The 14,907-nt window shown below is 41.3% G+C and overlaps 2 protein-coding genes and 3 long non-coding RNA genes across 6 annotated transcripts; 1 reads left to right on the top strand and 4 right to left on the bottom strand.

The window, feature by feature from the left end:
• Nucleotides 1-6,400: 6,400 nt before the first annotated feature.
• On the bottom strand, nt 6,401-8,119 carry LOC124208796. 2 transcript variants are annotated; one of them, XR_006880597.1, is made up of 5 exons: nt 7,766-8,119; nt 7,441-7,686; nt 7,310-7,390; nt 7,023-7,226; nt 6,401-6,958 (listed from the first exon to the last, which is right to left on the bottom strand). It is a non-coding gene; the product is annotated as an uncharacterized LOC124208796 (long non-coding RNA). The 2 variants fall into 2 exon arrangements; XR_006880596.1 differs by having other exon boundaries at nt 7,310-7,370.
• A 76-nt stretch (nt 8,120-8,195) lies between these two features.
• Nucleotides 8,196-8,822, top strand: LOC124208794. Its single transcript, XR_006880594.1, has 3 exons — nt 8,196-8,326; nt 8,417-8,516; nt 8,618-8,822. It is a non-coding gene; the product is annotated as an uncharacterized LOC124208794 (long non-coding RNA).
• Nucleotides 8,823-9,541: 719 nt separating this feature from the next.
• On the bottom strand, nt 9,542-10,420 carry LOC124208795. Its single transcript, XR_006880595.1, has 2 exons — nt 10,041-10,420; nt 9,542-9,977 (listed from the first exon to the last, which is right to left on the bottom strand). It is a non-coding gene; the product is annotated as an uncharacterized LOC124208795 (long non-coding RNA).
• A 946-nt stretch (nt 10,421-11,366) lies between these two features.
• On the bottom strand, nt 11,367-12,018 carry LOC124208522 (adhesive plaque matrix protein-like). Its single transcript, XM_046606291.1, has 2 exons — nt 11,938-12,018; nt 11,367-11,871 (listed from the first exon to the last, which is right to left on the bottom strand). Exons 1-2 carry the CDS (start codon nt 11,941-11,943, stop codon nt 11,452-11,454), a joined length of 426 nt encoding a protein of 141 aa, XP_046462247.1. The 5' UTR covers nt 11,944-12,018; the 3' UTR covers nt 11,367-11,451.
• Nucleotides 12,019-13,733: 1,715 nt separating this feature from the next.
• LOC124208594 (adhesive plaque matrix protein-like) lies at nt 13,734-14,478 on the bottom strand. The gene is made up of 2 exons (XM_046606420.1): nt 14,373-14,478; nt 13,734-14,300 (listed from the first exon to the last, which is right to left on the bottom strand). The coding sequence occupies exons 1-2, from the start codon at nt 14,376-14,378 to the stop codon at nt 13,830-13,832; spliced, it is 477 nt and encodes a 158-aa protein (XP_046462376.1). The 5' UTR covers nt 14,379-14,478; the 3' UTR covers nt 13,734-13,829.
• Between the last annotated feature and the right edge of the window lie 429 nt (nt 14,479-14,907).

Genomic DNA, 14,907 nt, shown 5'->3' with positions numbered 1-14,907 from the left:
AATTTTCGTGGCCTGCTGATAACAGTGAAACCATCATGCGCAAACGCGCCAGCGGAATCTTTTATAGAATGTGTTTTGTGGGCTCTTTTTGTCTGCGGTTATTCTCCACAGCCCAGCACAACACACACAGCCCAGTCCCCCGCGTGAATCCAATCTCCGTTTGTTATAAAAACCACTCTCCTTATGTATAGCGCTCTCTCTCTCTCGCCCTGGCCTATACACATATAATGCTCTCATATTCTTTATTTCACTGCTCGTCTCGGTCCATCCGTGGCTGCTGGTGGCCGGCCCTATATGTAGCTGGACGTATAGTTTCTGCCAGCTTCCAATGGCGCGGGAAATGGAGATGAATTGAAATCAGTCAGCGGGCGACGGCCGAATCTCATTTCCCCGGTTGTAAACTGCTGCCGAGTTTTGAGTGTCATACATATAGCGCTATGGGAGTTGCTGGATGCCCATTGATCCGTTTATATATCCTGATGTACAACAGTATGTACTGCAAGGCAGTTACACAATTTCCACATGGACAAAGTCTGAGCCCCCGATAACTTCTAGCAGGAGACCCGAGCCGCTTGCCAACATCATCTGGAAGCGAAGAAACAAACAGAAATTGGTAATAAATAATTGTTTCTGGGCGTCTGGTATAGGCTACTATAGATCGCAACAACAGCGACGACCCATTATTATCTCTAGATATTTTTCTTATTCACTCAGCTCCCAGAACTCAGCTGCTTGGTTGCCAATTTTCTCTCTTGCACAGAGCCGGCCGTACTATATAGCTTCCCTCCTCAACTTCCTTCCTTCCGGCCCGCCACCGCCATCACGAACGACGTGTGATTTCATAGCGGACAAGAAAGAAATGGCTGGTAGGAAAAAAGAAAAGAAAAGAAAAGAAAAAGAAGAAGAACAGTGGACCCCCCGAGCCAAGACTAAGGAAATGGAGTTGGATGAATCGAAGAATAATCGCGGGAGAATCTTCCCAATAGTACAAGGATACATTCCCAACTTGTAAAAAAGACATTTCACGATAGCTCCGTTTGCGTAATTGAAATCAATGGTCCGGCAAAAATCGCCGACCGGGGGGAGGGAGGAGCGAACGTTCGCCCGATTCCCGTGAGTCCTCACGACGAAAGAAGCAGCCGCCCGTCTCTGGCTGGTCCAGCTGCTTGACTCCATTGCCGGCCAATTGCCAGTGGAAAGTCGCCGTCGCTCTTATATCTACACACAAAGTGCCGAGGAAAACTGGACAGCTGAACATTCCATCAACTTCAATTAGTATCGATTTTGGGCTGAGCAGCAGCAGCAGCAGCAGCAGCTCGGGATTGTATACTCGTCATTCCTCCCTCGCTGTGGATTTATAGCACCAAAAGGCCGGAGGAAAGGCCAGCACTAAAATCCTTTACTGCTCATGGGAACCGGAACAGAGCGCGCGCGGGATCGGCGCTCAAATGATATCAAAACCGCAGGGTTTTGCGCATATATCTAATTGAAATCGTATCCGGTAGGCATGAAAAGCAACAGCTCACATCAAATAATTAAGTCTTTTCTTTCGTTTTTTTTCTCAGTTTTTTTTAATGCCTTATTCACGCTGGTCCACGCAATTGTTTCAAATCTACCGGTGTCGACCGCTCTGCTATGTATTGCAGTGCGCTTCTCTTATTCTATCTCCATCGCTATAGAGTTCCGTTTCGCTAATGAGAATTGCCGCCGTCTCTCCGCCACCGCCGCTCCTATCCGATCCCGTGAAAGTTTCCCGGTTCGCTAGTCACGCGCGCTCATCCCTCTCCCGCTTTTCGTTGCACACACACACACACATATGAAACATCTGCCTCGTTTCCTTTTGGCCGGGGCCCCGGAATCAAGAAAATAATGGATCAGCAGCAGCTCCCGCGTCGTCTCCATATAAGTCTCAGACTCTCCCTTGAATATAAATAACTTGGCCGCTGTGTATAGGCTAGTAGTTGATAGTAGATGGTGTAGGCGCTTTAGATATCTACTCCCATATGACGCCGACGAACTATCCGTATTGAATAATGAATTTATGGAATCCTATACACACCAGGATCTAAGACAGGGCGTTCTCTATATATCGTTCGAGCTCTAGATAGATATACCCGCACCCGTATATATACCAGTTATTGGCGCTTATTCATCCCGATGGCATATTTTATCGCGGTGGCTATAGTGAAGCGGTGACGCCCAAAAACTCATGTAACGAGATAAACAAACACGAAACAAAGACATACTTTATATACGTACAGTGTCGTCTCTTCTGGTTATGTGTGTGTAATAATTCACAACGTGCGTAATAAAACGTTACGTAACTATGGAAACGTCAGTTCAACAATAATGTAGATATATACTTTCCTGCTGGTGTTTGGCATAAGCCAAAGTAAAAAAAGTTTACTTTTTTTGTCGCAGAGACTGAATGATGTCACGGCTGTGTCATAGAGTGTCTCTCCGCTATACATGCCAAAATTCCAAGCCGTACAGGATCTTGTTTTGTTTGTTATTCGCCAACTGGCGCAGAACTCGCCGAGCAGATTTTCATCAATATTATCCAGCACAAAAGCGAAAAAAAAGAGGACAAATCTGGAGCTAGCGAAATGGAAGCTAGGCAAATGTTCCGGATGACTTGCCGGGGCGGAGCGAATAAAGTCAACAAATAATCCATCCGAGAATTGGCTGCCGATCCTGCGAGCGCCGAGAAAGGAAGGAAACCGATTGCGGTCTATAAAACTCGTCAACACTTTTTTTTTTCTTTTCTTTTTTTTTTGTGAGAATCAGCAACCGACTTCCACCGAAAAAATATGAGCCGATCCCGATCCTACACACACATCCGCGCGTCTCTATAAGTTCCAAGGTTTTTTTTCTTCTTCTTCTATCCGCTCCTTTTAACTATATTATTGCTGACGTTTGTCCGATGACGAGCGAGCGTCTTATTCGTCTTTCCGTATACAACAGAGGCAGCACTTCAAAAGGATTCCGCGTGTTCCGGCCGGCCTTGTCGTCGCTCAGATTAGAAAGGATGAAAGGGGCTCGCTATTCACTGGCTCATAGACGGCGTCCGTCCGTCCGTCCGCCTCTGTGTCCTGGCCGTCTTCGATTGCGGGCCGAGAAAAGGGCGCGTCTACAGCATAGTGTTCGCCCAGCATAGTCGGCTTCCTTTATGTGTGCAGCCTGCGGTCTGAAATGCGGCATTAATAAAGATAATAAGGTCTTCTTTCACACTATAGAGGCCTTTATATGGACATATCTATGCATCTCTTTTATTTCAAGACATGCCAGCTGAGGCGTCATAACAGACGCAATAACCGATATCGTTACACATGCACTATCGCAATAGTTACAATAAGTCTTGATAAAATGAGGAGGAAACTGCAGTTAGGAAAAGTTTTGGAAAATATTTTTCTGTCGCTTGCGGAGTGAAATTGTACACGGCGTGGATTCAATTTCGTCCTTCGCATCGTTAGTGAGTTGCTTGTACTAGCTGTACCTCACCAGCTTTTTGAAAATGTGAGAGTGCGCAGTTCGACCTTTCTGTAGACTCTCCGCCGGAAAATAACGATCGCTATAGCTCCTTTTCTTTTATCAATTCTTTGCTCCAATTTAGACTGGAATAATTACTGGAGGTCTTCCACTCAATTTACAATTTGAAACATTTTTTGATTCACACCGCCCTGTTGAAGTTCTAAAATGCAAATTTAACTAGATTTGAATTTTCGTTTCAATCAGTCGAGTCTCATAAAATTTACGTGCACCGTTCCAATAATATCAGCAGTTGTCAATTTTCAAAGAACACGTAATTAAGAAAGCATTTTCAGGTTCATTGCAATCTATAACTCGCTGGCTGTTTGGACACTAGATCCCTAGCTATTGGCGTGGGCGGCGTGGGCGATATGATTAAATTATGAACGGCTGGAAGGGTATGGTGTTGAGGCTGCCGTTTCCACTTACACGATCATCCGAACGTCTTAATAATGAATGGGAGATTTTTTTTTTCATTTCTCCATTCTCTGACACAAGAAAATTGTTTGGTCTGATTCACCAGTCGACGAGGGATCGATTCGAATACACGTTTCCCTTCGCCAAACATATGTTGAATACAGCGCACAAATAACGTAATAGATTACACATGACGACGGTGCACCTCATATCCCGATTGAACGCTAGCTACTACACATTTGCTTGTCACCACAGTGGATGAAATGTCATCAGCGACGACATCTATTCGACATCTATTATGAAAGACGGTCTCATTCACATCACGTTCGATACAGACTGCTGTCATCTCTGTGCGGAGGTGTATTGATAAAAAAATAGAGCGGCTGTAATCGATTGGGTTATTAGAAATAATAATTGTGAGAGTTTACATCGATTATCTACGTATAAATCTTTAACAGCGCGCGTTATATATCCCAAGTATAAAATACGGCACACTCGGGAATTCCGACAGTCAACAAGGAATTCTCCCAAAAAGGTTGATTTATTCTAAAAGCTTTTTTCTTGATTTCATTTTGCGTATTCTCTTGATGTGAATCCATCATCCTCATCATTCTAGGGCATCACAACATGATGCTATCGTGAATTAGGGCGACCTAAATCATTTTCTTTTTTACAGCTCTTATACTCTGAATTTTGATGTGCGCGTGTGTATCCTTTTTTGTCTTCCGTGCCACTGCGATCCTTCTTTTCATTCCATTGATTGCTCCCCCAGCCGTTAAATAAGGCTGCATCTCCCGTCTGAAACGGACAGCATACATATACATAATAAAGCACGTCCGTCACGAGCCATATAAAGACTCCCGCGTCGGTCGTTGGAATTGAAAGGACGCGGTAAAAAGTTTAAGAGTTGAAATATGGACCGCTTTTGATGTCGCGAGATCGCCGATTTTCTAGCTACATTTAATGCTGATGGGTTGAATATACATAAACTATAAGCCGTGATTCGTTGAACTGGCAGTTTTCTGGAAACAAATTCCGCGTGATAGCTGCGCTGTGTATACCCTCATTTGCATTTCCTGATTCCGAGAAGAAGAACATTGCAAGAATAGTCGGAAATCTGGATAAGACGCGTATATCCACTATAAGGAGCGGCTCTCTTCCGGCTCTCCGGGGTGGTACTCGTTGGTGTCGTGCAATTCAAATTTTCCCTTTATTCGATTCGTCGTGACCTCCTGACTCACTCCTGTCTCCGTGTCGCCAGGTCCAACGACGTTTTCAGACTGGCACGAATTTCTCTCTCGACTTCTCTGTAATAATATCGACGTTTTGCATAAGTGCAGGCCGACGCATCAGTTTATACAACACAGCGAAAAAAAGAGATTGTCTTGACAAGCCTTTTGAAATGCTTGTTGAAACTTTTTGAATATTTCACGTTTTGCTGCCGCTCTTTTCTCTTTGAACCTTTTTGCGCGGAATAATTTCGCTCGACAAGAGAATGGGAAACTTAGTTCTCCTCCTCTTGTACTCGGCACTGCTCTGATTCAACAATCGCGCAGTTTTTTTTTCATTGTGAGAAAATTTGAAAAAGGAAAGAATAGCAGCGCGAGAATGTTGACGTCAGAATCTCTTCGGGGAAAAACTGCGCAAGGATAATTCAGATTCAGTCCGCGTAAGTCCAGGTGCCTACATCAGCAAGGCAGGTGGTGGACGAGTTTCCGTCGTCGCTTTATAGTAATTGGTGCGAACAACTTTGGTGTGTAGGTCCGGGTTCAATCATCACACATCAGCCAGACAATGAGAAATAACGAAACATATAGAAACAAAAAAACGGGGGAAAGCAAAAGAAAAGAGAGAGCTGTATAGGAATTTTAGATCCTTATTACAGTGTTATAGGATGTTGCGAAACGAACCGAATCTCGCCATGTTGTTATAGGCTCCGATGTATGAGATAATAACAAGCGACCTACAAACAAAAAAGCCCTCGAGAAAAATATGACGGCACGAACAACACGGTAGCCCCAAGCTACGTTTGCGATAGAGACAATACCTGTGTACACATCACATGCGGGTAATTCCATTTCGGTAGCTATATAACCTTTATACTTGGAAGTATGCTAGTTTAGAGTTTGTATCTTTATTCGTTGCTTCCGGCTTCATTCGCTCGGTTTCTTTTCACTTTCTTTAGTCCACATATCGTCTTATATATAGCCAGAGGATAAATAAGAAAAATAAAAATATCGATTCACAGTGTCCGAGTTTTTTGGGGGGTTCAAAGGCTTATATCTATTGACGCGATTGATTATTTTGTAGCAATAATGTACCTAACGCAATATAAAGACAATAACGTTATTACGAAAGTTTTCCCTTTTTTTTTCGCTAACTGTGGAAAGTCAGGAGCAGTCAGGACGCATCTGGTTAAGTGCTCCGGAACGGACAATAAAATAAATAGGCTGAGTCGCTGTATTGGTCCTTATATATTGTTTTCCTCTGGATTTTCCTGCACCCAAAATAATGACGCAACTTTCAAACTGGAGTGCAATGTCCAGCAAAAAAAAAAAAAAAGTTAACGCCAAAAGATGCGAAACTATTTTAATAATAACACAATGATTAGTTTGGATTTTCCAATATAAATTAGTTTGTATACATGTGTATAGTGGCGTTCGTTTTTGATTTCGTTTACGGAGCCACCGCGCTCAACAGTCAATATAAGAAATATTTGAATAACAATGAATACTTGGATGCTGATTAAAACTTGACTCTTCCGGCAACATATTACACAATCCGCCGTTCAATTCAGAAACATTTTCCTTATCTTCGACATGAAGACGAGGATTTTTGGCATTGTCGGCGGCCTGTGTTCCGGATGGTAGGCAACATTATGCTGATAGGCCGGCTCACGACGGTTATTTTCCAGGAAAGGTGCTGTTGCCGGATGATCAGGAAATAAGATCTGCTGTACTTGACCTGACACCGCCACCACCAACAACACCAACAAAGCTGATACGATAAGCACCTATATAGAGACGAGAATATTTTCAAACACTGTAAAACCTTCTACGAAAGAACAGTATATGTACCTTCATGTTATTTATAAGAAGGATGTGGTCACTTGTGCGGGCTGAACTCAACTAACGCTTTAATTCACTTTGCGCCAAAAGTGTACGTATGAGGGAATTTATATATGGCTACTGGACATGGAACGTAGACTCCACCTCTTGCTTTCTCTTACTGGGACGACTGTGCTGCTGATGTCAGATGACATTGCACAAGATGCTCTTTGACTTGCCGGGGATATTCCCATTTCAATTGTCATATTTTGTTATTTTTATTTTTCATTACCATAATTTTATTATGTGTAGCCTACCTATGTTGTGTACATCAGTCGTGGTTGTGGTGAAAGTGGTTTCCAAATCTTAACATATTTGCTGAAGAAAAACACACATAGCTACATTTTAAGGTAGTAATGAATATGATTTGCGCTTTTACGTTTCTTACTTTCTCCATAATCTGCCGAGGCCGGTCGTTCGGTTCATTCACGTTTAGAAAGCTATTTCTTTCTCATCATTTTAATTTTTTTTACAAAGACTATACTCGGCACAGAAACATATATTGCACTGCTGTTGCCGTTTTCACAGCATATGGGGCTTCTTCGAAAGCTGCAATTTGGTGAATGAAGACCGTGTTCTTCAAGAAGTTCTACTTTTTCCAATGTCGGCAGCAGGTGTTTGACGAGTTAGTTGCCTATAAGGAAAACAGGGGGAAAAAAGAACCCGGAATCGTACTGAATGTACAATTACCGTTACATAAATTTTAATTGTACCGTTGTACGTGAGTACGTCTATGTATAGATTTCGAATATACACTTTTGTGAGTCAATTTGCCTATGCACCGGCGGACGATTGCGGACGATCCAGAAATGAATTCTGTATAGAGAATATTTTGGAGGCTGAAATTGGTTCACCAGATGTTCGGTATCTCTGCTATTTATTTGGCGTGTCACTCTGCTGTAGAATTAAGCAGCCAACTGGACTTTGTGTGGATAAGCAGCAATTAAGTGGCGCAGATTGACATAAGCGCCAGCTGATCTGCTGATATTCCAATTAAATACATATATATGTATGCGGGCTTATTGACAATGCTATATGCAGACTGATAATTAATCATTTGAGGTAAATAAATTATGTGCGACGCTTATTAGCATATAATTATTTTGGTTGCACAGGCAGCACTTCTGGTCTTTATTTGAATATCAAATCGAGTGCAGGCGTGCGAACAGACCATTGGCAAATCAGTATAAATACCGGGACGCTTTTTACATGATTAATCACCAATCGATAAGCATCAGCACTTCCGACGCTACAAAATGTTCCAGAAAGTCTTCGTGAGTACTCTGTCTATAGTATTTAAAGTGTTCCATTTGTGACTTAATATTTTAAAATCTGATTGATATTTTTTGCGTACCGGTACTCAGCTTTTTGCTTGCATCTTGGCTGTTATGGCCATTGATCACACCAATTCCGAATCCACTGACGATGTGGGAGGCCTAGACGAAACCTTTTGCAAGCCTTTCTGTAAGTAATATTTTATAGATTAAGCTATTAGACTCCAACGCAACACTAACTAAAAAAAGCACATCATAAATAATAATGCAATTTATGGATTTATTTTGCAGCTTCCTGCACTGCTAGTACTGATTGTGTCACCAATCTTATCTACAAAAATTGCCGCGCCAATCTTTTTGGCGTCAAACAATGCTGTATCTAGTCTGATCTGATAGAGTCACTGTTTCAATGTTATGGCGCTTTTTGTAAACAGATTTCAAAAAGTGTAGACCTTTGACCGTTTTTATCACAAATACAATATATTATCAAAGCAGACAAAGTTTTCGTGAAACAATTTGAGTTGTCTGCTGTCCGGTACTTTTTACTTTTCGTGAAACATCTTATTTTCGTCTCAAATTGGCATGCATTGCGATTGCGCTCATTAAGGAGTCAGGTCGGATTGTCGAAAGGAAATGTAACCGTAATAAATTATGACTATTTCCGATAAGGGCTGACAATTAACAACCGGAAGGAATTTCTTTTAGTGTGGGCGCGATTCCAAGAGAATTAATTATTTATGCAGGCCATATTTTATTTTGCTTTTGGCCATCAATTTTTAAATCCTGTTTATTAGTCGCTCACTGTCCATTCTATGTTTTCTATTTGGGACAACAAATTCTTCGAAAGGATTTGCACATTGTCAGGCCAGTACGCGTGAGATCAAAATTCATCACTCTATTTATTATCACATTATTTGATACTTCACCATCAGTTATGTCTTTCAACAGATCCGGCCAGTTACAGTAAATCAGTAGCCAGCTTAATGAATATTGACCGTTGGCACAGTTGGAGCGACGATTCCGTTTACGCTTCATTATTAATCGTGTGCCAGTCACAGTGCTATAATAGACCTTGCAGCACGTCCAATAACAATTCAAAGTTGCAAAATTTTTCAGATCTCATCAGTCGATAGTCTAATTGACATAGGAGAAATCAGGCAAGAACCCTGTATTATTCGTTAACCATGTATAAATGTAATTCAGTATAAATATATATAAGACTTTTGACACTACTTTTTATTGACTATATGATGATTTCGATACAATCTCTAGTGCATCTTTAAGCTCATTTTCGTGAATATTGCACCCGGAATCAACCCCAGTACACATCAACTCAAAAAAATTGTTGAAGAAAAAACAATTTACCTACACAAACACAAATAACTAATGATGCTATTTACACAAGAAGCATTTTCCTCATCCTTTTAACAAAGAACATAAAATGCGGCCTAGGTGTCGGTATTTCTTCCAAGGGACGGAAGGCATTATTGTACCTGTAGATGGGTTCACGGTAGTCGCGCTGAGAAGATCTGAATGGCAACTCCGAGTCCAATTCCTGCTGCTTGGAACGGAATAAACTTGGTTTGGAAAACGATTGGCCTGAAACATCGACCACCAGCAAGGCAGCAGCAGCGATAATAATGAATAAAACCTATGAAAAATATTTATAGCTGTGCGCTTTACTCAGAAGCTAATGGAAAGAGTTGTTAGGTACCTTCATTTCTTTTTCAAAGTTAGTCCTCGCGCTCTATAGACAGCTGCACTCAACTCGGCTCAACTGATGCCTCTACAATGAACACAGTTGAATTTATACATCACTCTGTAGTGAAGTTAGAACTCTAAAGCTCCACCTCTTACTTTCGCCTTATAGTTCACTACATATGGTTCCCAACTTAATGAAACGGTGGTTTTCGTTTTCCACATGAAGCGTAGCAATAAGATTATTGATTGCATTTTCACTTTTGTTTAGCGCGGATATCATTAAATGGAAAAAGAGGCAGATTTCTCCTTGAGGTGTACCACCACACGTACGTATATAGAGACAGACAATTAGAAAGTCATATTGCGCTACGCGGCAGCACCATACTGTATAACAAGACCATCTGTGCGCCTTGTAATTGTGACGATGCGCTGATTGCATAACCGTTCTTTTCATGCAGCGCAACACCCTCGTGTGTTAATTACTTTTTATGTCATATCTTCAAAGTGGGAACTGCGTAAGTTTATTTTCCCAGTATTCTATACGAGTTTACTGTGAAGCAATCATGCTTCCTAATTCCTATCACAGTCAATGTACTCTGCCTTGTGGTCATTCTTATCAGTATTCTCAAAAAACATTTGTAATTTACCGTCATTGTCATTGGAATCCACATTAGGATGTTCGCTCTCACGATATGAAAGACGAATCTGCGACCACGGTCTACCAGGAGAGGTACCCAAACGCCATGGCAGCAGAATAATCAAGGGAATCAGAAGCTTCCCTAGTTTGCCGCTTGGGTCGCGGGCGTAGCTTGGTCAGAACTCTTCAATGCTGCCATTGCCGCCAATTGCCGCTGGCGGCTTGGGGTGGGATTCCACGAATATATCGAGGGAGGGGGGAGAGGGAGACTGTGCAACACACAACAGCTGGTGGCCAAGCCACGCCCGCGATCTTAGCGGCATTTTGAGGAAGCTTCTAAGTCCCTTGATTATTCTGGCTGACGAAAGGGATAGGGCGTTTGGGTACCTCTCCTGGTAGACCGTGCTGCGATAACAGGTTGAAACGTTTAATGATGGGGTGCGGGTGTTGGTGTGTAGGCACTAGCCAATAGTCAAGGTAGCACATGCCGGCAGTAGTATACGGCAAGCTACCAGCAGAAGGGATCACAGCCATTCGACCCATCCCCGCGCTATAACATTATTTCCTGAGAATCGCCCATGTTAACTACTCTGATAATTACAAATGAAAATACATTCAATATTTATGTTCGGTTGTTTAAAATAAAGAAAGGTTCAAGCCTGGAAAATGATATAAATAAAATTTTTAAAAAATTCAGAAAAATACGATAGACTAAACATTTATTGAAAAGCATAGTTAAATTCATCACAGACAAATTTACGGTGAAGGGTTAGGCAAAGCTTTCGTTTTAGTATTTGACAGGATAAGTTGGGGCGTAGGAAGGATACTGTGGTGGAGACGAGTAAGTCGGTTTGTATTCCGGATACGCAGGCTTGTATGCGGGATTGTAGGCTGGGGCTGAGTGGGCATACGTTGGTTCATGGTAAGCCGGTTTGTGCTCGGTATAAGCTGGTTTATATTCTGGGTAAGTGGGCTTGTAAGATGGTTCGGCGTAGTAAGGTTTTTGAGTTGGATATTCCGGCTTGTACTCTGGTTTGTACTCCGGCTTGTATTCAGGCTTGTATTCCGGCTTATACTCCGGCTTGTACTCCGGCTTGTATTCGGGCTTGTACTCCGGCTTGTATTCGGGATAGTAGCTTGGCTGCTGATAATAGGGTGTTTTGTCAGCAACAACGGCTGCAATTAAAACGGCGATGACTAAAATGACCTGTAATGAAACATGGAATTGTTCTATATCTAACTTTTTTCAATTTAAATTTGAAAAATGTCAAACCTTCATCTTGTTTTAGATTATGTTCTTGTACAAAGGATGAATGGGTAACTGATGCTTTTCCGCAGATGTCTGGTATATTTTATACGTATTGGAGCGACACACCTTCTTACGCGATGGTTTGCTGATATAATTCTGCAAAACGAAAATAAGAACAGGAGGAAAAATTTTGCGGTTTCATTTCAATTTCATCGAATCAAGTAATTTTCTATATATTTTTACTCTTCATTTTTGCGGAAATTTCTCCTTGAGGTATGCCAAAGCCAAATAAGAAATCTGTCGGAAACCACCAATGATGGTCAATCCCGCATAAGCCTATCTCAGAGAAAATAGGGCGACGTCTTAATGATAAGTCTCGTGTGTCTTTCTCGCTCCAACGCTCCATAATCCATCATCGTATCCCTTTTTATTTGTGTTTCACTTCTTGCTTGAAAATCTTTCTCTATTTTATATCTTCTTATCTGCTTTCGGGAAACGTTTTGTTTATTTCCTTCTCAAGTTTGATTATCAAAGACCGTCATGACTCATGATGTATGTTATACCCCACAAAATAATTAAGTGAAATTGAATTCTTCAAAGACTTGTGCATAATCCGAACGGCGATGTACTGTACTTGCAAGGCAGGGCAAAAATTGACGTCATCTATTGTACAGAAATTTGATTCAAAATTTCTGGAGTTGCTTAGTCATTTACATACAGTGCCTACCCAAAGTTTGGGAACGCGCGAGAGAACCTAATGGAAAAGGGCGTTTTTCTCGGCGTTCCCAAAAATCAAATTTTCGTCGGAACGCGACGATTTTTTTTGGCCGCAGCCATAGTGTGTAGAAATAAGCTATTAGATTTTTGCAATCAAGGGAAGGGTAACTTTTTAATCGAGCCTTAAGTTTGAGAACGCTCCGTAGAGCTATATGCAAATTAGGGTTTAAGGAGGGATAACTACAGAACGGGTAGAGCTAGGAAGACACGGAAAAACTCTGAAATGAAGAGGTTCACTAGTTGAACAACATTCTTCATTTTCAGATTTTTCGCGTCATATTTAATGTAGTCATTTATAAATTGAAAACGGTTTTTATTTTATTGCCTGTTCTAGTCCCTTTCTTCCCCACCCATTCCACACACGTCGGGTTATCACCCCCTCATAAGCGCGCGATTTCTCTGTTTAACAGAGAAAATGGCGCGCGGGCCGGAAATGGGAGGGGGGGGGAGAAAGGGACTAGAACGGACAATAAAATAAAAACCGTTTTCAATTAAAAAATTCGCTACATTCTCGATTTAAAGGATCGATTTAAAAGCTACTCTTCCCTTGATTGCAGAAGTCTGAAAAAAATTAGCTTATTCCTACACACTACGGCTACGGCAAAAAAAAATCGTCGCGTTACGGAGAAAATTGGATTTTTGGGAACGCCGAGAAAAGCGCCTTTTTTACCACCGTAAGCTAAGTAGTAAATGATCTACGTATATATTCAGTACATTCGGCTTTTTTAAATATCAGTACATTTGCCACAGGTGTCCACATTTAAATTAACGAACACCAAAGTGCCAAAGAGACCCTTTAAAAAAAAGCCGATTTGAATATCTATGAATTTCTCCTCCTCTTCCGTTCTTGTTCAGATTCCTGAGTGATCCTACACATCGAAGATAGCAAGAAAACAAAAGGTAAAACGGTAAAACCGTCAATCGCACCAAGAATAATATTGTTAAAATTGAACTTGAACTTCATGACTCATACGTCACTGATTCGAATGAGAGGTTCAACTAGTATGAAAATGAACATCCATTCAAAAAAATGGTAATTATTCTTCAGAGACAAAAAATTTATTCAGACCGATAAAACATCAAGTGAAATTCATCTCAGACAAATTTAAATGATGAGCTATATGGAAGACGCAATTGTTTTAATATTTGACTGGATATGTTGGGGCGTAGGAAGGATGATACTGTGGTGGAGATGAGTAAGTCGGTTTGTATTCCGGATACGCAGGTTTGTATGCGGGTTTGTAGGCTGGGGCCGGATGGACATACGTTGGTTCATGGTAAGCCGGTTTTTGCTCGGTATAAGCTGGCTTATACTCTGGGTAAGTGGGCTTGTAAGCTGGTTCTGCGTAGTAAGGCTTTTGAGTTGGATATTCCGGCTTGTATTCGGGCTTGTATTCGGGCTTGTATTGTGGCTTGTACTCTGGCTTATGCTCTGGCTTATACTCCGGCTTGTATTCGGGCTTGTATTCCGGCTTGTACTCCGGCTTGTACTCCGGCTTGTATTCCGGCTTGTACTCCGGCTTGTATTCCGGGTAGGAGGAGTAGTTTGGCTGATGATGATATGCTTCATCAGCAGCAACGGCAACAATTAAAGCGGCGATTATTAAGACCTAATAAAATATTAAATTGTTTTATAACAAACACTAATTCATGCCTTTTTTAACAAAGAGTGGGCAGCATACCTTCATGTTGTTTTATATGATGTAACTGTACGAAGACCGAATGGACAACTGATGCTTTTCCGATGGCTACTGGATGTTTTTATACTGGATTATCACATTTCTTCTCTTCCTGCTTTCGCCTCAATGTTGATAGGCTATATTGACGGTGTGGTTTTTACTTCAATTCGTCAAGAAAGTGTTCACAATATGTTGATAGGCTATATTGGTGGTGTGGTTTTACTTGAATTCGTCAATAAAGTGTTCACAATATTTTTACTGTATGGCTAATAAGCAATAGCTTTCGCATTGGTACGATTTGGTGTGGGTAACACGGAACTTTCATTAAATTATTTTCCAGTATCATAAGTATATTTGGCCGCATACAGAAGAAAATGAAAAAGAATTCTTCTGTCACAATTCTTCCATCTGATATTGATAGTGAACAATATGACCAAGATGCTTCCTTAGTGGGAGTATTCGATATTTGATAGAAAACCGCAAAATTCTCTTTTTAGATTTTTGGCATTTTTCCTTTGCAGAATATCTGCCGGAACGA

Source organism: Daphnia pulex, chromosome 12, assembly GCF_021134715.1.
Source record: "Daphnia pulex isolate KAP4 chromosome 12, ASM2113471v1".
Taxonomy (NCBI): Eukaryota; Metazoa; Arthropoda; class Branchiopoda; order Diplostraca; family Daphniidae; genus Daphnia; species Daphnia pulex.
The sequence above is the reverse complement of the archived record's forward strand: the minus strand, read 5'-3'. Positions and strand labels throughout refer to the sequence as shown.